The 23,837-nt window shown below is 42.3% G+C and overlaps 2 protein-coding genes across 2 annotated transcripts; one reads left to right on the top strand and one right to left on the bottom strand.

Annotated features, from left to right (window-relative positions):
- Positions 1–1,480: 1,480 nt before the first annotated feature.
- LOC306733910 (transmembrane protein 151B) lies at positions 1,481–5,808 on the bottom strand (the record flags this gene model as incomplete). The annotated part of the gene is made up of 2 exons (XM_079215221.1): positions 1,481–3,103; positions 5,677–5,808. 2 exons carry the CDS (start codon positions 5,806–5,808, stop codon positions 1,481–1,483), a joined length of 1,755 nt encoding a protein of 584 aa, XP_079071347.1.
- Positions 5,809–7,187: 1,379 nt separating this feature from the next.
- On the top strand, positions 7,188–22,244 carry rpap1 (RNA polymerase II associated protein 1; the record flags this gene model as incomplete). The annotated part of the gene is made up of 26 exons (XM_079216454.1): positions 7,188–7,398; positions 7,510–7,658; positions 7,847–7,939; positions 8,198–8,369; positions 8,516–8,680; positions 8,829–9,050; positions 10,234–10,349; positions 10,466–10,564; positions 11,137–11,238; positions 11,336–11,503; positions 11,750–11,929; positions 12,302–12,436; positions 12,543–12,713; positions 13,074–13,235; positions 13,418–13,584; positions 13,998–14,193; positions 14,324–14,433; positions 14,617–14,812; positions 15,064–15,210; positions 16,201–16,343; positions 16,613–17,045; positions 17,840–17,958; positions 18,043–18,274; positions 18,412–18,588; positions 19,139–19,195; positions 21,503–22,244. 26 exons carry the CDS (start codon positions 7,188–7,190, stop codon positions 21,650–21,652), a joined length of 4,272 nt encoding a protein of 1,423 aa, XP_079072580.1. The 3' UTR covers positions 21,653–22,244.
- Between the last annotated feature and the right edge of the window lie 1,593 nt (positions 22,245–23,837).

The raw sequence follows: 23,837 nt of genomic DNA, 5'->3' as shown, positions 1-23,837 counted from the left end.
AGTGGTCAGCAGAAAGAAAGACCAGGGCGATATGCTACATGCTTTTGACAGCTGTTGTTACTTTGTAGATTCAGATTTTCACGGTCATCTTTTAAACATGATGCATTGGTACAGCTTGAACTACTCCTGCAACAGCATTACAATGCTACATACTCATTCATACATTGGTAATAATAATCCAGAAAAGTAATATACTGTGTAGTATTTAACATTTTACAATTATTTGGGTCTGATAATACTGCTGTACTTTTACTTGTAATGGAGTATTTATTTATGTATTATTGCTTTAATCATAATAAAAGTCTTGCTAGTTCAAACTACATGCTGCATTTCAACTTTTGCTTACATAAATTATTTATTTGTACCAACCACACTCTTTCTAGCAACCACAAAAAAATGGTTATTGGTTGAAGACAGTGAATGTCAGCGTAGTCGCTCCAGTGCCTCTTTCCTTCTCGTTGTACTTGAGGAGCCAGTGAGCTGAGAGTCTGAGAGGATCTGTCACCTCAGATCAACATGACCAGGAGAAAAGCATCTCTCTTCTTCTTCTTCTTCTTCTTCTTCTTCTTCTTCTTCTTCTTCTTCTTGAGCACACACAACAGGGGCCGTCTACATTAGTTTGTGAACTTAAATTGAAATATAGAAATTTGCCACACAGTGATATGATTCAGTGTATGACTTAAACACCACAACGCTTTTATTGATGAGGGATATAATGAGTAACATGAACTGAATGTTAAAATGTAAGCAATAAAAGTAGTCCTGACGAATTATTTTTGTCCAACAGTATTGTGACTTGTACCATGTCAGATTGAATGGAATAACATAGCATTTTATTTACTCAAATTAGTTGATTAATACAAGCATTTGGAAAAACAAAAATAGAAAAAAACCATGTATTTGGTTTCTCTATAAATCAAGTAAAAAGACAATAGCTTATGACATGCAACTTTTAGTCTTACCTCTAAGTAGCACATCCTCACACGTATAATAACACATACACAGTCAATGTAAGAACCGGTGAAGTTTTGCATCCTGTGATTTTTGAGAAATGTGAATGATGAAAACAGTCGGATGCCGACGTCGTGCAGTTTTCATGTCTCAGTGGCATGTCTGCACCATGTGATCAGATTATTATTATCATTATACACACTGCAACTGACAGACTGTTGCTGCAACCAGGAGGGTACGACACTGCAGAGGTGATGCGTTTAGAGTCACTACCTGTGTCTGTTTTCATAGAGACAATTTAACTGTAATCATATTGACATGTGCAATTCAATACGAGGACTCTTTGACATTTTGGCGACTGTGTTACAAAATAGAAGTGACTATTCCGTCACTTCAGTGGAATATTTTTGAAAGAGCTCGATAAATCTTCATTAATGTAATTCTGTCTATGGAGCAAACAGTGACCAACACCATCCATCATTACTGGTTTTGATATATCTTGACTCATCAATAAGTGTCTCTGTGCCCTTCACAGATCCGTCTCCACACAGGACGACCCTCTGCGTACGTAATACCGCCTCACTTCCCTCCCGTCCTCGCTGCCACAGCCCTCAGACCGATGCACAATGAGAACTGGGAAGAACCGGGCGTCCCTGTAAGTCGGCGGACTATCGCTGAGCGCCAGCCGGCTGGAGTCGGACTGGCAGCATTGCTCGTCGATGCAGCAGGGGTCCGTCAGGTTGCTGCTGTGGCTCCTCCACAGAGACACGGTGCGATGGGAGCCGTACATGCGGCAGAGAGAGAACCGAGACGTGTCCGAGGAGAGGTGCGAGTGGAGCAGCGCTCCCCGGCAGGAGAAGATGGAGGAGCAGCTGGAGCTGGTGATGGTCCTCCTCCCGCCTCCTCCATCACCTCGTCCGTTCGGCTCCCTGCATTGCTCGCAGTCCTCCTGGCTTTGCAGAGCGCCGTAACTCTGAGCAGTCTGGCTGCTGTCCAGAAGGAAGCAGTTTGAGGACGAGGTGCACTCGGCGTCTTGTAATGAGTTTGAGTCTGCTGTGCTCAAGTTTATCAGCATGGCCTCTGAGTAGCTGGGAATCACCTGGCGGTTACATCGTATGTGCCACTCCAGTTCAGTGCTGTCCAGTGTGTCTACTCTTGGAATAACACAACCAGTATTATTCCCCAAAGGCCTGTCTTCATCTCGAGGAGAGGGTCTGTACTCTAACCCAAATAGTTTCTCTATGCGGTAGTGCACATAAGCAGTGCGGTACTCTATCAGCACTCTCAGAGGCCAGGACAACATCAGCAGAGCTGTCAGCCAGAAGGCAACCTGGGAAGTGTACCAAGGCATCCTATCTGGATCTATATAGGCTATTAGGTTTTCTCTGAAGTCCACATTCTTCAGCTGCATCCCCTCCCTGGCCTCCATGTATTCGTCCAACCCCTCAATTTCAGAGAAGAACCTAGCTCTCTGGTTGAGGTAATCATTTTCTGGACTGGCCTCTGTGAAGCTGAAGCATTTGGTGAAGTGCAGGCGAGTTGCCGGATGCCCCTCCAAGCCTGTGAGGTCACGCGATACATCTTTCATCCCACAGTGGCTGTAGTCAAACTCACCCTCAGCCACGTGGGTGTTGACTCTCTCATGGTACACCTGAGTGGTGGTGTACGCATCCCCGTTACGGTATCGAGTGACTTGCCGAGTCCTTCGCACAAAGTGGTAGCTGATAGCCTTCCACCATATGCAAGGTTGGGCCTCTCTCATCCGCAGCACACGCTCATACACATTGTCCACGTCTGCTTTGCTCTGCAGCTCGCTCCTGGCTCTGCAGTGCCAGCACTCCACCATGTACAAGACGTAGAGTATGAGCAGGAAGGCCAGAGGGATGTAGATGTATCCGTCAGAGCAGGGGCTGTCGTGGTAGATCATTGAGTGTCCTCCAACGGTCATTCCAGAGGCCCCCCGCAGGGAGGAGGTGAAAGAGGCCGTGAAGGAGGAGGTTAGGGCGGAGTTGAAGCGGATTTTGGTGACCCGGGTCAGCTGACACCAGGCCACCACGCCCAGGCAGCCGTACATGAGCAGAGAGAGCAACAGGCAGCGCCAATGGGACTCCCGGCAGATGCAAGCACCCAGGGACTGCTTCACTGGACACTGCTGCAGAGAGAGAGAGAGAGAGAGAGAGAGAGAGAGAGAGAGAGAGAGAGAGAGTAATGAGAAAAAGGTACTTAAAGCAATGAGGCCATGAAATCTGGCGGTGACATGCAGAAGAAATGCAAATGAACGTGACTCCACTATGGACTGCTAAGCTTTCCCATACCTAAGCACAAAGTAAATCAAACTAAAGAAAGCTCAGAGGAAGTCAATTAAACCTTCCAATGTCTCTGCTCGTCCGTGATTCAAAGCAGCTGACATATAAATATTAACTGAGATGTTTTCACACATCTTTCTCTGAAATTAATTTAATTTATATTGCACATGGGCGAATGTACTACCTGGTAAAGTTGTCACATTAATATCACACGTTAGCACTTGGGTATATGTAGGCACAATTGCTAAAAACTTTGGAGATTAAAATTCATTGTATTAGAGCCTGATCAGCAACACACATGTTTCTGTGTTTCAATTGCTTACTGCTTATCTTTTAATAGAGGCACCTTGAACAGAAATTACGCCCCAGTCACGGAATAAATAGCAGAAAATGAAAAATAATTAAACATTTACCTCATTCATGAAGGATAAACTCAAAATATTTCTGGTTCCAAATGTAAGGATTCACTGCTTTTCCTTGTTTAATGTTTTGTTTTTATGAAATACCTTTACATTTTGGACTGTTGGTAAAAAACAAAACAAGAAATCTTAAGATGTCACTTTGGATATCTTTCTGATATTTATAGATAATAAGTAGTGAAAAAAACTTCATAAGATAGTAATTGATAACGGAAAAAATAAAACTAATAATTATTGTTAGATGCCGCTCCAATGACACACATGTATGATTTGTGCACAGAGTGTTTGAATATGACTAAATGTATAGTGTATACATTGAACTTGGAATTACTATACATGACAATTGTTATTATATACAGTATAAAATGAATATACTGAAATATGACCCGCATGTATGTATTGTATGTAAAATAATTAAAATGAGCTCCACCAGGAAAAATGCTGCTGATATAGTAACCCATCTGTAAATATAATTAAATAATATTGTAATAATATACATTCTGTTGCACTTTTAACATGGAATGTAGTATTTTTTATTCTAATTTTGATATTTTTAGTCAAGAAAAAGCAGTGCTTAAGGACACACACACACACACACACACACACACACACACACCCACACACACACACACACACACACACACACCTCTGATCTACATCTATCTGCTGAGTATTGGGTGGTTAGCTAGAGAGCAAGAGAACAGAAACAGAAAGAGCACATTCAGCAAAGACACAATGGCCTCAAGCTCTCATCAGTAACACCAACAGTAAAATAAGCTTGAGTGTAACCCTTTGTGCACAAAGAGAGCAAACCAGGACTGACACTTTTAATGTGTGCATCTCTTAGTTTGGAAGTTTCACACATTCAAAAGTAATTTGCATTTGTCAGTCACATTTATCAACTTCTAAATGATTTCATGGTACTTTCTAATATTTTGGGTTCTTGTGGTGACAATCATCCCCATGAGATCCTGTGCTCTTGTACTACCTCTGGTGTTTTATGGAGTGCACCAATTTATGCTGACAACCAGCCCATCCATTACTGCGCTGACACCGAGATGGGGATGTCACTTTGCGGATTCCACCTCAGTTATTTATGGAACACGGATGCAATTCTTGTGTACTAGAGGATGGCATTCAGTAGTCCAGGCCTCTGGACTGCAGACATTACAGACTATATACAGTTTAGATGTGCAAGATTCATCTTAGAAAAATGTAAATTTAAGGTTATACCAATAAAAAATATATAATGCCTGACAAACTAGTTCTGTTGGCTGAAGATAAATAGGACGCTTGTGAAAAAGACACAGTTTGCTTGTTACTAAATTGTACTTTAATCTACTCCGCAGTATAAAATAGGACCTGGCAGTTATATGGAGAATGGCTCTGAGGTAAGACAACTCATGCTCTCTTACTATCTGTGCATGGCTGGCTGCACACAGTCAATCCCCCAGATGGAATCACAGTAATTATTCCATGACAGTAAAGACAGAGGCCATAGTGGAGCAAACACAGACACATGCATGTACACTTGATCAAAACTTGAAATAGGCTTTGCAAAAATAATTGTTTGCTGGCTTAACAACTCTCTTTCGGAATAGTATACATGCACTTGTGAGAGTATCTTTCCACATCAATGGATTCTACTGCCACTATGTGAAATGGACTATGCCATTTCATCAAGCAGAGAGGCTGCAGGTGGAAGCATTGGCACTCTAATGGCACAGAGAGGATGTCAATATTTATTTTTCCAGTGATCCCAGAACTCAAATGTGTTTTAAATCTACATTTTTTTCTGTATGCATTTTGTTCTAAAGGAATTAATAAAACAGACTAAGCTTAAGGAACTTGCACTTAATATAGTTTTTTGTTGTTGTATTGCACAACAAGAATACTTTTCTCGAATAGTATGGCTGATCAATTGATAACTACTGCCATTTGTGTGTGTGTAATTTTTAAGGGTTTTGTTTAAAAATAAACTAATGAACGATTACACCTACCTCCTCCAGGACATCACTCTCAGCTGGCGAGTCCTCCTCCTCTTCCTCCTGCTCCTCTCCCTCAGCATCATTGGGAGCGCTGGCCGCCGTGTCCTCCGCAGAGTCCGCAGAGTCCGGATCGGAGGAGAGCATGCTGCACTTTTCGCATGTCAGAGAGAGTGATTATAAACTCACTCCTTCTTATCCGCTTTCTTTGTCCCCCCTTTGTGTGTCCCCTTCAGCCCCACACCGTCTGGGCCGGAGCCAGCGGGCTGCTGCTGCACGGAGCGGGGATCCCGCGGTGGTCCCGCCTGGCCCGACGGAGGGGGGCGGGGTAGAGGGATTTCACCGCAGCAAAGGCAGCAGAGGTTGACCATTATGCAGTAAACGAGGCTTGTTCCCAATGGCCAGTTTCAATTATCTAATAAAACCATACATAACAAAAACCGTCACTGCGCAATGTTGATCCAGATGCCGGCGCGCTGTCCAGTGTCCTGGAGAAGGGAGGAGGATACCGCGAGATGTAGCTGAGGTATGTGGGGGAAACCCTGCGCGTTACACGGGATAAATCAGCGAGGACGCATTACAATATTTGTCAACAACTCAGATACATTGCGTATGCCTTCTAAGCCTCTAATTATCTTTAAATTATTTGGCAGAAATAGCGGGATGTAGGAGAAAAACGAAGGAAGAATCTGCGCGTTCCTGTCGGTTTATTCGGGCCGAGCTTTTATTATGAAGGAGGAGCTTGGTGTCACATTAAAAATCTTCCGTGTGGTCAACCGAGAGTTGTGTATCACGCTGGTAACACGGACCCAACACTTAGCATCAACTGAAGGTTAGCCACGACAGTTGTGACATATTTTAAAACAACAAATACGGCCACAATTTAATGACACATTGTAGTATTATGTTGGGTAATTTTACCTTTAGCTGAATACTGTTTGACGTTTCAAGCTAACGTTAAGCTAACGATAGCTAACTAACTGTGTGTTGAACTCGTCCCCCGGTCCGAGTCGGACGTAAACTTAACTGACGTTAAAGCAATAGCTAACGGTTCTAAGCTAACGTTAATTATGTGTCATTTAATTGGTTTATTAGTGAAAGCGTGTTGCTGTCTGTCCTTTCTTACACTCCCAGATAACGTTACTTCGCCTTAAGGTTAGCAAAGCTAACCAACGTGCAGCATCTAACTAATCAACGTTACTCCAGAGTTAACGTTTACATTACAATATTTCCATAAATTACGATGGCCCCCTCTCTGTTTAGAAAAATAATATTGTTTTAATCTGTCAACAGGGGCGTCACGCAGTTGTTTTTTAGGGCAAACTCCAGCTTTGGGTTCCTTGAATCGGCACCTTTCACTTCAATAGTCTTCTGTCGAAAGTTTTCCCGTAAAGCAGATTCAGGGCTTAGGTTAACAGTTAGCTAGGTGTTATGGAAGTAAATACGGGCATGAATGGACAGAGGCGTTATAATTACACCCAACAGTGGCAATGCATTTAACATGATCTTGTGTGTCCTTTCGAGGGATGTTGCGGCGTCCCAAGCCATCGGACTGTGAGGCAGACCTCCTGAGAGAGCAGGAGGAGTTTCTGACCTCTGGGGCACCGTCTGCTGCCACTGTGGTCCGCAGACCTGACAAGAGGAGAGGCGAGCCTGGAGGAGGAGGAGAAGAAGGAGAAGGAAGGGAATATAACAAGGAGAACGAAGGAAGAGAGAAGGATGTTGTCACCATAGAAGGTAAAAGATGTGTTTCTTGAGATTAGAAACACATAGACAGGGATGAGTTACACACATGGATCATATATAACAGAATGTAAGATTATTGAATATTTTTTATGTTTCCTCCAGATCTTCCAGACCAACTCCCGTCTCTGACGCCTGCCCCTCCGAAGAAGTCTCGATTCAAAGCCAGTCGTGTTACTTTCGAGGATGAGGATGCTGGGGAGAGGCTGGACCAACATGACATGCACATCAGTGCTGTTCTCTCCAAAATAGTTGTAAGTACCTGTTGTTGAATGCAAATGTCAAGTATGAATCAGTGACTGTGTGCTTAATAAAAAGTAGCTTTCCCCCCCCTGTTGGACCTCTCCAAGTATGCATGCATCTAGTGGGTTTCGCAGATTTCTTCTATCAGAGTTAATCTATTATTTCATCAATGGATCTGTAACACCCCTCTTTGTTTAAGGAGAGAGACACCAGCGCTACTCCAATATCTCTACCAGCATTTACAGGCATGGCTTTCCCTAAAGTATTGCACCGTTCAGAAACCAGCAGTCAGGTAAGATAACATTGATGTCAATTATTTATAAGGGATGTGATTCTTACATTGTGTGAAACATTTCATTACAAACATTGCAACATACTCTGGCAATTTACAATAAATAGCGTATCTTTACCTGCAGAATCTCATACTACTTAAAAATACTTTAAACTTCTGAAGATTTAATATTCAAGCTGTGTGTTCATACTCTCATTGTATCATCACAATACATGTAATTCCACTTGATTTTTAAAGTTAATTCATCCTTACGTCTAGGCGTCGCTGTCTTCCGCTGTTGGAAAGAAGAGTATCTTTGCACGTCAGTTAGCAGCTCAGAGACTAAAGGAGGGAAAGACACCTTTACATTGTGCATCTGAAGCTGCTCACACACCTGAACACAGAGAGCAGAACATGCCACCTGAGACCAGCATGGATACAGGTCAGTGTGGTGCTTCAGATGATCAGGAGTAATTATTTCACATGTTTTGTATTTCGGAATTGGTCTGTGGTATCTTTCTCCACAGAACCCCTTCTTCACATTATTTTGATCTCCCTTTGTCTTTATACCCCTCTCCTCTCCACTCCACTCACCAGAGCCAACTGCAGTCTCATGTCTCAGTCGGCTGTCTGGTCAGGGGCTTGGGGCCCCAGATAGCTCAGGAGAAACTATGAGGATCCACAGGGAGAACCAGGCTAAGCTCCAGGCCATGTCTCAATCTGAGATACTACAGGAGCAGAAGAAGCTCTTATGTCAGCTCGGTAGGCAATCATGGTGTTCACATGATGGTTAATTCATATATCATATATATTGACATGAAGACATGATATGTGTTGAGCTTGTATTATAACTAGTACAGGACATTTTGTTGGTACCACTGCGTATAACACAATTATTTCTGCTTCCCAGATCCTAGACTAGTGGACTTTGTTAAATCTCGCAAAGCCCAGAGCGTCCCGTCCTCTGCCTCCGCATCCAAACAGCCCTGGGGCAAAAGCAGCAGGGACAATTTTCCTCTTGAAAATAAGAGCAGACAGTCAGTCTCCTCTGGTGCTGCTGTGCTTTTTCCGAAACCCGAAGAAGTAGAGATGGAAAGAGAGGAGGACCTGCCACCACCACCTGCTGTGACGGGTATGATGAATTTAATAGCAACCTCTTTATCAGGTCTATCTTGTCAGTTGTTCCTGGTCTCTGCTGCTGCCGGAGATATAAATACATCGATAGCATCAAAGTTATAGGGATGACTATGCTATTATTTTACACTACTTCTTACCTCCTTAGACTTGTTTATATTCCAGAGGTGGAATGTAACAAAGTACATTATTATTACTATTATTAATGCACTACTTTTACTTGTAGTGGAGTATTTTCACTGTGCGGTAATACTTGTACTTAAATTAAGGACCTGAACTCTTCTTTCACCACTGTTTAATTGTAATCTTGTTGCTGAGATTATCAAATTATTTTGATCAGTGGTTTATCTTTCTGGGAAAGCTTTAAATGTGCCACCGTCAGACCATCCCACCTGTGTGTCTGCCAGCTTTCTCTGCCTCCATTCCTCCCTTCATCTCCCTCCTGATGTTTCTCACTCGCTTCTCTTTCCTTCACTCTCTCTGCTCTCCCTCTCTCTCAAGGATCCATTCTCTTAATTGTATAATTCATGTGCAATGCTTCTGCCGCAAGGCTAAAGTCCCGATATAATGCTGATCATTGACTTCACTTTGATTGATTTAGCAGAAAGGCCAGACTGAGCCAGAAGTAGCCACTCTCTGCAATTAAGTTACTGCAGATCATTCAACGTATACTCCCAGTCCTGATGAAAGTGTTGCTAATAGACAGATCTTGCACATCATGGATACCAAACGTTTTCCAAAATGTGTCATTCTGTTATTTTGGTCAAAGATGATTTATTAGATGAATTGAAGGCAACGCGCACACCACATATCACGTTGTCGTTTTGGTCTCAAGGACCTTTCTGAAGACTCATGTTAAGGCGATTCACTTTTTTCTCCGCAGAGATGATTTATTGCCTTCTCTACCACCCCTTTAGAGAAAACAAACCTTGTTTTGAGGTTGAGAATAAATAGCGAGGCATTGCCTCAGCTCCTTCCAAAGTATCATTAATCATAGCCGTGGGAAAGAGCGGTGTTGAGGGGAGTGAGTGCAGGAGTAGTTTGCGTTTACAGCTTTGACACATGTTGGAGTTGTGACTTTATCTGTGCTGGCTACAACAGACAACAGTTGTACCAATTATTAGATTAAGTCATCCATAGTTACGAGTCTTGCTTTTACACTTCTGTGTGTGTGGATTCAGAGACGGACCTGCTGCTGAAGCCTCAGAAAGAGTGGGTCCACATGAATAAGCTGGAGCCAGAGAAGCTGGAGTGGATGAAAGACTTGCCTGCACCCAAAAGGAAAGCAACCAAGAAGGTAAGGAGATATTTCTTATGACACCAGCAGGTGCCAGTTTGATCAATTTCAACCTAAATCTTGCATTTCATTGAGTATTTTTGCATTGAGTCAACTGTGGTTCTGTGTACTGATAGGCCATGCAGGCTCGGTTTGACTTCACGGGGACCTTGATTCCACCCACTGAGGATCTGCCCACCCATTTAGGCCTGCACCACCACGGAGAGGAGCCTGAGGTCAGTGGAAGAAGTCATTTTATTCATATTTATTTTTGTGTCCTTAATGTTTAAAGTCGCCAATACAATGTTTATACCAGCATCAGATCTATTCTTCATGACTTTCTTTTGTGTTTAATAGCTGGGTTTGGCTCACACAGCACAACAGCACTACCAGCTAACTGCAAAGTTAAATTCTGATTAGTTCTGAACATTACCTGTAATTTTGAATCTCATTACGGTGGCTCATTGATCATCATAGGAAATTAAAGACTGTTCCGGAACAGTCTTTAATTTCCTATCTTGTTCATTTGAATTCAGTGTTTTTCTTGGATCTGTTTTAGTAAATAGAACTTGTGAACTAATGTCGAAGTATTGATTCCATTTTCTCCCGAGACATAACCTGCTCTTCACTAGAACTTCCACTTTCTGCCATGACAGATTGTTATGCTACATTTATGACACCTGTAAAAAAGTGAAGCATCATTGTGAGACTGAAAACCAGATAAATCTCAAAGTTAGCGTGTGAGACAAGGCTCCAGGTATTTTGCTTTGAGATGATTTTACTCCTAACATTGAGGATTTCTCTGCAGCGGGCAGGTTACTCCCTGCAGGAACTATTCCTGCTGTCTCGGAGTCAGCTCATCCAGCAGAGGAGTCTGGCCCTCGGCACTCTGGCCAACATCCTCTCAAAGGTACATACACCTACACACACACACACACACACACACAGTGTAGCTGCAGAGGCACATGTTTTTATTCACTCAAATGGCGGATTTTCTTACCCCACAGACACGTGCTGGAGAGTACCTGTCAGTTCTGAAAGGCAACATGGTGTCCACTCTGCTCGACGCCGGCCTGCTCTTCCAGCTCCGCTTTGCATTGGACGACGGTGTGGAGGGAGTCATGTCTGCAGCTGTGCATGCACTTAAAGCCCTCCTTGTGTGTGAAGACGATGAAGTAAGACAATCCATTACATTTTTATTATGTCATTTTATCTGCAAAGACAAATAAAGTTTGCAAAATGCAGTGCAATAAAATCACAGTAACATTGACCAGGTATCACAAAATATGTCCCAGAACCGAAAACTTAATTAGTAGAAGAGATGATATACTTTGGTTTTATGTTACTGTTTTTTCTATAAGAGTATCCCAATCCCAATGTTTTGTCCCTCATGTTCAAATATTCATTGTTTCCCCTCTCAGGAGTGTTTGGACTACACCTTCTCCTGGTTTCGCGGCCTGGCCTCCTTCCCTCTGCTGCCGTCTGCTCAGGAGGAGGAAGAAGAGGATGATGCTGGGCTGCCCGAATGTATGAAGGAGACGGCTAAAGAAAAGGAGGAGAGGAAGACTGATCATGACGCTGCCAGGCAGGATGTTGTCAAGGTAAACATGTTTACTTTTTGCTTGTTTTCCTTGGCTTTTTCAGATTTTAATAACCAGAGCTGCAGTGCCGGCTCAAAACCTGCCTGTCTGGAAATATACACATCATTTGGGTGCCATTTTTTTGTATTGGAACATACTAAATCTTTTTCTGGCATACATATGGTAGTGTGGGTATTGGTACGTTATTTAATGTGTTGCGCAACGGAGAGCGAGCTGTACCCAGCATGCCGCCAAGTGTGAAGTCGATATGATAAACGTTGATTGTCGAGTAAATCGAGGCCATACAGGCAGAGAGATTTGAGTTTTTTTATGTAAATGTACAGTAATTAAGTTCTGAAGATTAAGATTGAATGCTTACTGTCTGTGTTTCAGGGTCTGTTAAAGATGAAACTGCTCCCCAGACTGCGTTACATCCTCGAGGTGATCCGACCTTCTCCTCGAGTGGTCCAGGACGTCCTGCAGATCCTGACTCGCATCGCGAGGCACTCTTCCTTATCTGCCACCCATGTAACAAAAATAACAGTCACTTAATCAACATGCTTACAGGACAATTAATTATTGTTGTCTACAGTTTCATCCTGCCAAATTCAGTAAGATTGCATTTCACTCACAGGTGCTTGAATGTCCTCGCTTGATGGAGACGGTGTTGTCAGAGTTCCTTCCGGCTTCCTGGACGGCTCCATCTTCTTCCATTCCTCAGTCTGTTTACGGACTCCCACTGGCCAGCGCCATGAAGCTGTTGAGAGTGTTGGCCACCGCTGGCAGACATACCTGTGCCAGACTGGTAAGTGGAATACAGTGCCAGCAACATTGTTGAATTGCTTTAGAATGTATTAGAATGACTGTGTTTTAGAGAGGTCTTTAATAACTAGATGAACTGATGCAGCTGATATGAAAGTGTCCAGTGGTGTGTGAAGGGTGTTGTGTTGACACCTATCTTTATTGATCATGTCAAGTTATTTGTTGTGCTTAGTACAGGATGTGCACCGGTCTGAAATCCAACTTCTGGGATTACTTGCAGTTCTGACTATCTGTAAAATACAAAAAGTGAAAAATGAAATGCATAACTGTTTCTGATTTGCAACCTCACGACAAGTACCAATATCATCATTATCCTATCTAAGTTATTCTCCCCTCTCTCCAGTTAAACTCTCTTGGAGTGAAGGAGCGTTTGCCTTGTCTGCTGAGTGCTGAGCCCGGTCAGCTGCTGCTGGAACCGGCCGAGGCCCTCAGGATCACCACGGAGGCCTACAGGCTGTGGGCGGTGGCAGCTGGCTATGGACAGGCCTGCAAATTATACATGCAAGTGAACTCATTCAATCTGACCACAAGGGACAGAGGACTCTCTCTTCAGGAGCGTTGAGTAGGCTGATTAGAGACAGCGAATCTGTAGAACCGTTTCATAATGACTGTACTGATTAGCTTGACACTCTAATCCACTGCTTTGTGCTTCTCTCACAGTGTTTGTCATTATGTTTCCACAGAGACCTATATCCAAGCTTAGCGAAGACCTTACAGCTAGTTCACACAGCCCTGGCCCACTCAGATCCTCTGTTGCCTCTGCAGCTCCAGCGGGTTCTGGCTCTGCTTTCTCTGCTCACGCAGGTCACACACACAGCTGGTTGCCACCAGGAGCTGCAGGCTGGCATGGTCAGGTACAGTTCAGGATTAAAGGAGTTTGAAATCATCACACAACACAATTGGATCCTTTTTTATCGCTGCAAAAATGGATCAATAAATTGATAACTGTTCAATTAATTAGCAACTATCTTGATAATATATTCATTGGTTTGAGTAATTTCTAAAGAAATAAATGGTTAAATTATCTCAGACATGCTTCTTAAAAGCGAATATGTTCTGGTGTCAACAGTAAAATTGTATACCTTTTTGAGTTGTGGACAAAACAAGACATTTGAGGACGTCAACCTCGGCTTTGGGCAACAGGTTCTGACATTTTATAGACCAAACAACTAACCGATTAATAATGAAAATAATTGCCAGATTATCAACAATTAAAATGCTTTTTAGTTGCAGCCCTATACACATTACCCTCTCTGTTTTACCACAGCTCTCATGGAGAAGAGTGCCCTCCTCCTCCTCCTGTGTCTTGGGGTCATGTCACAGGGTTGCAGGCATCCTTGTTGGGACATTTGCGGGGCTTTGTGAAGAACCTTGATAATCCAGTTCAGAAAGACATCAGCCTGGCTGTCATACCAGCTTACTTGGTCTACCTAGAAGCTTACTACCATCAGCTCTCCAGACAGGTTAGGACAAATCAAGTTATACTTTCTGCAGTGTTTAAGTGTATTGTTATCTCTTAACTAGTTTCCATGGTTGAACTATGTGTGCTTTACCAAGCTTTGAATCCATGACCTACTTGACTATCTTCCTCAGAACTGTTTCAAGCCAGTAGAGGCCCTTCAGGAACTGGAGCGGCTGGCGTCCGAGCTTCTCCTCCCCCTGCTGTCCCACCATGTTGTTCAAGGCCTGATTAAGAACCTAAAGTATGTCTGACTTACTGTGAGAGCAGTTGTTGTTGTTCATATTGTCAAATAATAATGTCTAAATAAGGAAAACTGATGGCATTTGCCTTTGTTTTGCTCTCAACCTAATTTTGTTCTGAAAAAAAAAAAAAACTTATATTTGACAGCTTTTTTTAATTATTATTCTTTTCTTTTCTACACCAGGTCTTCCTCAGTGGTGTGTAATGTCCAGTCTAGTCTTCAGGACCCAGAAACCACTCCCAGCCTCCCTGGTCTGGCCTGCCCAGGATGGAGGGACCGTCCGGGGCTGGTTGCTCCCAGCTCCCCCTTCCCTCTTCTCACAGCCCTGGGGCTTCTCCTGGAAACCATCACAGGCATTCACAAAGGCCTCAGCTACAAGGTAAATATTTAGGGAGAGTTAGGGAGAACTTTAGAGTTGTTGTTTGTCATGCAAGGACAGGGACAGGCCATAGTGAGCCAAGCAATACATACATTTTGTTCATTAGATTGTATCACTGCTTAGCACACCTTCAGCCAAAGATAAGGTACTAATCAGTAAAACGATCCAGTGTAATCTTTGGTTGTGGCCTCTTGGCAGACGAGTGCATGGTTGGACAAAATCCCATATATTTTATCTCAACCCCTCTCTAGTTCAACGGCCTCCTCCTGTCAGAACCTGTGATTGGTTACCTGAGAAGCTGCAGTCAGGCTACGCCCACTCTGTCTCACACCAGAGCCTGGCTGGTTCGTCATGAACACCACCTCCTCTACCTGCTGCTCCGGCTGGCACACAGACTGGTAAGATCCAACTTTGATCAATGTCCCGTAAATGATTGTGTTGACCTAAAGCAGGGGTATTCAACTAATGTTCAACAAGGTCCAGTTTGTGAAAATGTCCTCATGCAAAGGTCCGGAACATCACAGTAAAGTTTAACTTAACGCTATGATTTAGTCCCATATGTGTTGAAGTAGCCTAGCAGTTCTTTCAACATCTGTATGAAGTCAACAACTGACTGTCAAATCAAATAAATAATATCTCAACAATATTTATTATCAGTTCTCAAATTTAACTGGATGAATTATAAATACTCTAATAAAAACATATTCCTCTCATTTCAATTGCAATAAGGGCTAGATTTAAAAATGAAAAAAAAAAACATTACTGAAAGGTTTTGAAAAATAAATGTAACTGAATTGTCTTTCCTCTGTAGCTTTTTACATTCAGTTAATTCATATGTCTAGTGATGGCAACCAAAAAAGCCACAACATTATATTATTCTCTGATAAAATGTGTGAGAGGACTATATCTGTTATTAAAACCACTTGTTTCACCTCTATTATCTCTGTTGACATTATTGTTGGACATTGAATGAATGTGTTAGGATTCTGATCATATTGGCCTCTTAGATTCTGTTCCTTCATTTCAGATGTGAGTCGATACGTTTGCTCAAACGAGTTGTGCTTTGTCTTGCAGCAAAGCTTCACATTGCACTTTTAATAATCGTCTGAACACAGTGGCGTAAAGGCTGGAAAAGCTGCGTCGGTTAAAATATGAGCACTCTGTCAAGTTTGAATAATTCTCAATTATCGATCGGTCATAGGTCCAGGGTCCAGATACAACGGCGCCTGGGTCCTGTTAGTGGCCCGTGACCTAAAGCGTGTAGTTAAAGCTTTGTTTCAGTCAGCAACACTATCTTCTGCTATTCTTTCAGATGGTGGTAGCTTCTGTTACAAACCAAACCCACCTCTCATTAGCAATGCATAATAACCTTTTTTGTGTTTCCTCAGGTTTCCATTGAGCCAGAAGTAGCCAAGCATGCCTCACTGTACCACCAGGTGGCGCTGGTTCTGCTACCATGGTTGTTACCAGGCAGTGAATACCTGGGACATGAACTGCTGTCCACCATCATCTTCAACAAAGACTTTATATCGTAAGTCGACTTTACTTTACTCATTTTTAATTAATTGCCAGTAGGTGCCAACACAATCAACACTGAGCCTTTTTTGTTTTCTTGACTCATACATTCTTTCTTTGTAATTAACGGGGCTGAATATAATCTCATTTCACAGATCATATTATATTCAAAATAACATCTCTTTGGAATTTAAAAAAATTTAGCAGATGATCCATTTCTACCAAAAGCGATGTTCCTCATTCTCTGCTTCAGTGTTACTCATTGTATGTTTGTTTGCTTTCCAGAGAGGGCCATAGTGGAGGTCCTGAGGCTGTAGAGCTGGGAGAGCTGAAACTCCAAGAGGAAACACACCACCACACCTCTCCCTCGCTGCAGACTGTCGGCGCTCTCCTGAGAGAAGCCTGCATCCAGCTGCCATCCATCCGAGGCTGCTTCCTCACTCATCTGGCCCATCTGGAGTCATCCGTTCTGACGTCCCGAAACGCTCTCCTCGGCCGCGGCCCCTGGATAAGCTCCCACCTCCTCCCAGAGCTCACTGGTCCCACTGTGCCATCCGATTGGCCTTTCCTCCCACTCGTGAGCCTGTATGAGCGGACAGGGCTGTCCGACGGCGGCGGGTTGGAGGTGGAACACCTCCCACAGGGGGCGCTGCAGGCGGTGACCCATTGTCTGCAGTGGCTGCTGCTGCTGGAGGTCTGGAGGGAGGAGGCACTAAAGGTGCAGAAACCAGTCAATTAGATTTTATTTAGCAGACATATCGAAAATAATTGTTTATTGCTGCCTTTTATAACAATCACCAAACACTACTTATGCAGTTTCCTTGAAGACTCTCTTATTTGGGATTTATTTTTGGGACACTTGGTTTAATTATTTTACAAAGCATTATGCTCTTGTAACATAGAAGAAAGCTACACTAACACTTAATGAGTAATCGCGTCTCATACATTGTTATTTTATATCCACTTCTGTCGCTACTAAATATGACGGCTCGTTTGGTATTCACTTCCTGCAGAACCTGTACCTCCACTTCAGAACTATACACATTTAGATATGGGTTTATTTATCTTCATACACTTTCTTAATTATTACTTTATTATTGATTTGCTCCACCCTCTTCTTGACTTCTTTTAACTTTTCTTTCAATATCTGTGCGCACACGGCTCTGCAGTTTCATGCCTTTTTTGTGTCAGCTGATTATGGTCAACTGGAAACATGCGGACAATGGCATTCAACATTATAATCGCACATGTGTGCAGTTGAAGAACGCGTCGTGAATCTGACGTAGATTTTTTGTAGGACCGTTCTCAAGAACCAATTTAAGATCAAGCTTAAGAATATATTGGTAAATGAGGCCCAATATATTCATGTTAAATAGCTACTAGTCATTACTATTGATCCTCTGGTTATCAAGCTTCTATTCTAGCGTGTCTTTGTCAGGCAATATAACGTTATATTTGTATCTGTCTATTTGTTGTTGTGACTAACCTCCAGAATGTTTTGTTATGTTGTAGGTGATACCACCTGTCGCCAAACTCGCCCGCCTGTCCTGCGTGTTCCTGTGCTCCAGTGACTTGTTCCTGGAGAGACCTGTTCAGAAACTGGCCTGGGGTCTGTTCCGACTGCTGACCAGGTCTGAACATGTTTGATATCCATATTCTTGCTGTACAAAAGCTAAATTGAGCACAGAGAAGAACCAAATCTTATCCCCTTTCAGGCGATCCAGGCTGGACTCTTTGGACCTCAGCATTCCTCCTCCTGGTCTAGCTTCCTTCCAGGACCTGTACACTGCTCTTTTGTCCCAGTACGAAGCTGTGTCCTTTGGAGACCGGCTGTTTGGCTGCTGGGTGCTCTTACCCTTGCAGAGGAGGTACAGCGCCACCATGAGGCTGGCTGTGTTTGGAGAACATGTGGGAATGCTGAGGTCACTGGGAGTCACTCTGGAACAGGTAATGATGAGGATGCTGCTGTTATTCTCAGTTGTACTTTGAGAGTCATTTGACAAGTGTTCCCTGACCAATATTCTCTGATTAATTTATGATCAGTTTGGATAAATGTATTTTTTTTTCTGTCACTTAATTTGAAGCTCTCCATTCCTATCGAGCGGTTCACCTCCCCCCCTGAAGACTCCCTTCCTCTCCTCAATCTCTACTTCCGCTCTTTGGTTACGGGGACCCTGAAGCATCGCTGGTGTCCTGTCTTATACGTGGTTACCTTGTCTCACGTCAATACTTTCATCTTCTCTCAGGATGCTGCAGCACAGGTACAGCAGTGTATATTTATTAATGTTAAGATTGTGCTTTGTGCCTTTTTCAATGTCAGCCACAGTCAAATATAGTACAAACAGCTGCCACATATGTGGACACTTAGCAAATCCAGAAGCTGCTGCACTGAATAGAAGGTTGGATTTGCGTGAGTTTTGAGTGTTTTGATAAGGATTTAGGTAAATTTTTCTGCACCAAATATGAACTCATTGGATGCAAAATCCTTCAGCTTTCATACTTCTGCAAAACTCGCATGTTATGAATTAACTGTCAAGGGGCCATCCTACTTGGTTCTTTCATGATCCTAAATATTGCTTTGAATCATGGTATGTGACTGTTATTTCGCTGTGATGTTTTGGGGTAAACGCCCTAGAATAAGAAATACATTTAGCAACTTAAACTTATTTACTTGTATTCACAAAGATCTTTTTTTTACAGCTGTGTTGCTGAAAATGCTTGTGCATGCATGTGTAGAGTTCATACACTCGTGACTTAAAGTGATTCAGTACAGTACGTCAATAAGCCTTTGATCTTAAATCCTTTTTCCAGGAGGTTGAAGCAACTCGACACAGTATGCTGAGGAAAATTTACTACTTGACCGATAAGGTACTTCTCTACTTTTTGCCTTTTCTCTTTTATTGTACCAACCCTTCACCTCTCCTCCCATGAAACTTTCTGAGGGTTTTTTCTCCACAGTCTCTCCACATTCTTTGATAAATCCGTCTGTTTCTCATCATGTTCACCACCATGCAAGTCACTGTTGTGCTGCTGGACATTTTTTCTTACTGTTTTTTCACTTGTTTTAAATCTTACACAATTCATTGTTATGTCTAAGGGTGAATAATGTTTCAACTTTCATGTAAAGTGTTTCAAAATTGGCCAATAATGACATTCGAATATTATTTTTTTTAAAACACAGACTCAAACTATTCAAATATACATTTTTGTGCATTATTTCCATGGTTCTGTGTCCTACGGCTCAGTGCAACGTGACTTTACGATACCTCTTCATTTCACTACAAAAACCTAAATATGGTGTCAGCTGGCTGGAGGGAGATCGTCAGGAGGGAGCTGGAAGTTTTCCTACTTGCTTTTGGCTGCTGTCTGCCGGCCAGCCAGATATCTGTATGGGAATTTACCTGACCTGCCAGATGGTTTGTAACATACATAGACTGTGTATAAGAAGTAGACATAGTCATAGTTAAATCACCCTTTGGTTTGTGGACTGCCGTTTTGAAGCCTTGAGTTTGGCGTTTTGGCCGTCGCCATCTGGGATTAAGGCTGTGCCATATTGACTATTTGCAACCAGTGAATGAAAGTGACAATATTTGGACTGTCAAGGAGTGACATAGACGCCATATATAGCTCTGGTAGCGGTGGCAACCTGTCAAGGCCTGTCCTAAAGCTATAACCTGCTTTATGGTCTATTTTTCTCTAAATGGGCCCGTAAGACCACTGCATAGAAGAGGAAGTCCTAGCCCAGTTATCCATTATCCGTTAACTCTGGCTGAACCCGAACCCTTTGAAGCAAATTTCACATAGTGGCCAAACTGTGGAATTACAAATTCCTGGTCCGTCAAAAATACTTTTCCCCTTAGACTTAAATTAGGAAAGAGATGTCCGTAAATCCACTTCCAATATGAAAAGTTAAATAGCCCTTATTTAATCTATGTACAATGTACAGAAAGTGCTCTGTTTGTTAATGACATGAGGATCTAAGGTGACAATAAAATAACTCAAAATCTGCAATTGTCACAGTGGACTCAGAGATCCTGCTGAAAAGGTTAACAAACTGAGTGGGTCTGCTTAACACGGTTCAGGTTCAGGTGGGTTGTATCTTAACTGCATAATCAAACTTGTATTTATATATACTTGGGGACTTCCACTGCAACAGTCAAACATTAGTGTGTGGAGTCACACAGGGCTCCCTCCTTGGACCTCCTATATTCAACATGTGCTTCCCTTGGCTACATCCTCAGCAAACATAACATAATTATGCAGATGACATGCAGCTTCTTATCCCCCTGACAATTTCCATCACCTCCCAAGTTAGCTGCTTGGAAGAAATCAACCACTTGATGGCGGCAGACTTCCTCCAGCTAAACAGTCAGGAAATTGATATTTTGGTGGTGGGCGCTAAAGCCCAGAGACATCTTGTCTGTAAGTACCTGGAATCTGGTAACAATGTGGAAATCTCCTGCATGTGTCCAGAGCACTTTTTAAACCTGGTGCGAAGGCTTTCAGGTTTTTCAGGCTCTGAAAGAATGAAACAGTTTGCCTGATGATCTTTGACTTGTTTTTTGAATAGTACTCAAAAAATATACAAAAATATATTTGAATTAAATGAATATATCACTGGAAACTATCTAACATGCCAATTAAATGATTACTATTCTCAAGTGAAGTTTAGAAAGAATGAAGAACACATATCAGTATCAATCTTTTCCGCTGCTGGTCCAGTGGGGCGGGCTGCTTTGTCCCAGCCAGCAGATACGTTTACAAGGATTTGACAACATTTAAGATGCGTGGCAAACTAAGCGAAACAGACCACATACAGACAACTTTTTTGTAACAATTTGTGTTGATAAGATATTGTTATTGGACCTACAATAACAAGCACAGTTGTCATCAACTGGAGTTATCTTCACTTCAGTGTCTTCACCGGGGCCCTCTGAGCCGCTGTCTGCTGACATCTCTCCGTTTGTGTGTTAGTCGGGGGAAAGAGGTGTGATAATAAAGACTTTGCCCTTTAGTCCTCATGAAATTATTTGTACTATTCATTGCATTTCAAGCAGTCATGTCAGTACTACCTGCCATTAGACCCCTTCTCGAAATGTGGACCTTGCCTTCAGAGGCTAAATAGTCATACCACAACCGTTACTGCTCTTCTCACCTCCTTCGTCTCATTTCCAGGTGTTGAGGAACCACTTGCTGCTCTTCCGTCTGCCACAACAGCACTCAGAGTTTGGCTTTGACTTGTATGAGCAATTGCCTCCAATTAGGGCGAAACATCTGGAGAGTGTCCTGAAACAGCAGGACAGCAGCAATGACAAAGGACACTGAAAGCAGCGGGGAGTGGAAAAATAAAAAAGTAGTGAATCTGAAACAGCCGTTCCGGAGGAGGGACAATATGGAACTGAGACAAATCGGAAGATGTACACGAGAAGAAGATGCGGAGAAAGAAAGGATACAAAAGATTCTCATCAAGGTTTCAAGAACATTTTCTGTCGCCTTTTATCTTAAAGGAAGCCCAACCTATGATGGATTTGGTCAGGCCTTTGCTTCGATCATAATGAAGGTAAAGTTTACAGTTTAAGACTACATTTGACACTCAGTGTATATGATCTGTAAGTCTGTTATTATGTTGGTATTCTCAGGTCACTTAAACCTGTCTGAACTGAAGTAAACCCAAAGGTGAAATACAAATACTACAAATGAAGTGCAGTTGCAGCGGGGTGCAGGTCACAAACCCTTCCAATAAGCAAACCGGAAGAATTCAAATCAAACACAACAGCTGCAGGGTATCAACTGCTGGCAAAGTCTGTTGGACTCAGTAAAAACACTGCAATTGGTCATTTCTAACACCATTTTGTAACACCAGCACTTTGCCAAAGTTGGTGTGTGTCTGATTACAAGTGCCTGAAATGGTCTCTTGTGTGAATAAAACAGGTTTTCAAGTTTGTTTAAACTCAGTGTTTTTTTTTTCTTCTTTAATCACAATGCTTGCTTTTACAGCCCATAAAATAGTTTGTTTTTTATAGACGACCACACCACAGACGCAAACCCACACCATTTTATTTAAAAACACAGCAAACATATTGCTTTCAATGGGTTTAACTTAATTAAAGTTGAGGTACAAACCCACATCCAGACTGGGTCGCGTGGGAATATTGAGATGAGCATTGTTCCCTCTGTGTCAATTACAGTCTCTGACGTACTTCACATGCAAAGATCTTATTGGATTTCCATTGAAACTTCTCTAACTGTTTCCAGTGTTAAATCAGTTAGAGATCAAGGTCTGTTACATAACATTAACAACTTCAAATACCGATGAACTGATTATGTAACCAGTATATATGATCTCTTGGATTTTGATATTATAGAATACATGGTTTTACTTTTGCACATTATACATATTCTGATTAATAAAATACACATTTACCAGAAAACCTTGTAAATCAGGTTTTTGGTGATTTTAATATTTTATAAACGTAAACATTCTGTTTAAGGGCTACAAGCTCCTGTTGGTAAAGAAAAGTCCACAAACTTTTGATTTTCAGTATTTCCATCTGACCTTTCTCTTCTGTCCTTTTCATGCTCATGCATAGTCTCAAAGGAAACAGATGCGCTTAAAAACACGTTTTTTTTGTAATAGTCTCACAGTCACTATTCTATAACAAATGCTAACTGTGAAGGTTAAAATACACCACGTCTCTAAATCCCATCAGGGACTGATGCAGAAGTAAAACTCACCCAGGGACCCTAACCCTAACCCGCCGAATCAAATTGTGTCGCTGATGGGCAAAAGTTTTTTTGTGGAGTTTTTTCACCTATTAAAATCACTGCTTCTAAGATAACAACAACAATAATACAAATAATAAATACTCAAAGTAGTTTGTGGGCAATTACCATAACCTGTTTTAATGTACATTTTTGAATGCCTAATCTTCTTCTCATGATTTTACTGCAGCTGTAAAATCTCCTCTCCACTTTTCAAATTGAGAAATGTTTTTGGAGGGAGATCAGTCTATTCCAGAAATAAACGTCTCCCAGACATTTCAAAACTAATTGTGCTTGTACAGGTGGAGTCCATCTTTCTTTAAATGAACAGCGTGGTTTGTGGATTTAAGAAGTTCTCACTATGCACATAAGAGCAGCTTGACGACTGGTGTTGTTTATTCACTCCTTTGTTTGGATGACTCTGATAAACTGCCCCAACCTGATTTATTTTTTATTTTTAAGACAAACGGTCTATTGATTTCTTGGCTAGATTGTTCCTTGGCATGTGATTGTCCGGTGAAAGACAAAGGTATATCTGAGGGTACTACTGGTCAGTATGTGGCTCTATTCATGGGAAAATGTGCAGAATCAATTACGCAATTACGAGAGAAGAATCTGAAAACAGTCCGTCCATCCATCCATCCATCCATCCATCCATCCATCCATCCATTATCAGCCGCTTATCCGGGGTCGGGTCGCGGTGGCAGCAGGTTCAGCAGGCCGACCCAGGCTTCCCTCTCACCCGCAA

Source organism: Taurulus bubalis (genome assembly GCF_910589615.1).
Source record: "Taurulus bubalis genome assembly, chromosome: 1".
Classification (NCBI taxonomy): Eukaryota; Metazoa; Chordata; class Actinopteri; order Perciformes; family Cottidae; genus Taurulus; species Taurulus bubalis.
The sequence above is the reverse complement of the archived record's forward strand: the minus strand, read 5'-3'. Positions and strand labels throughout refer to the sequence as shown.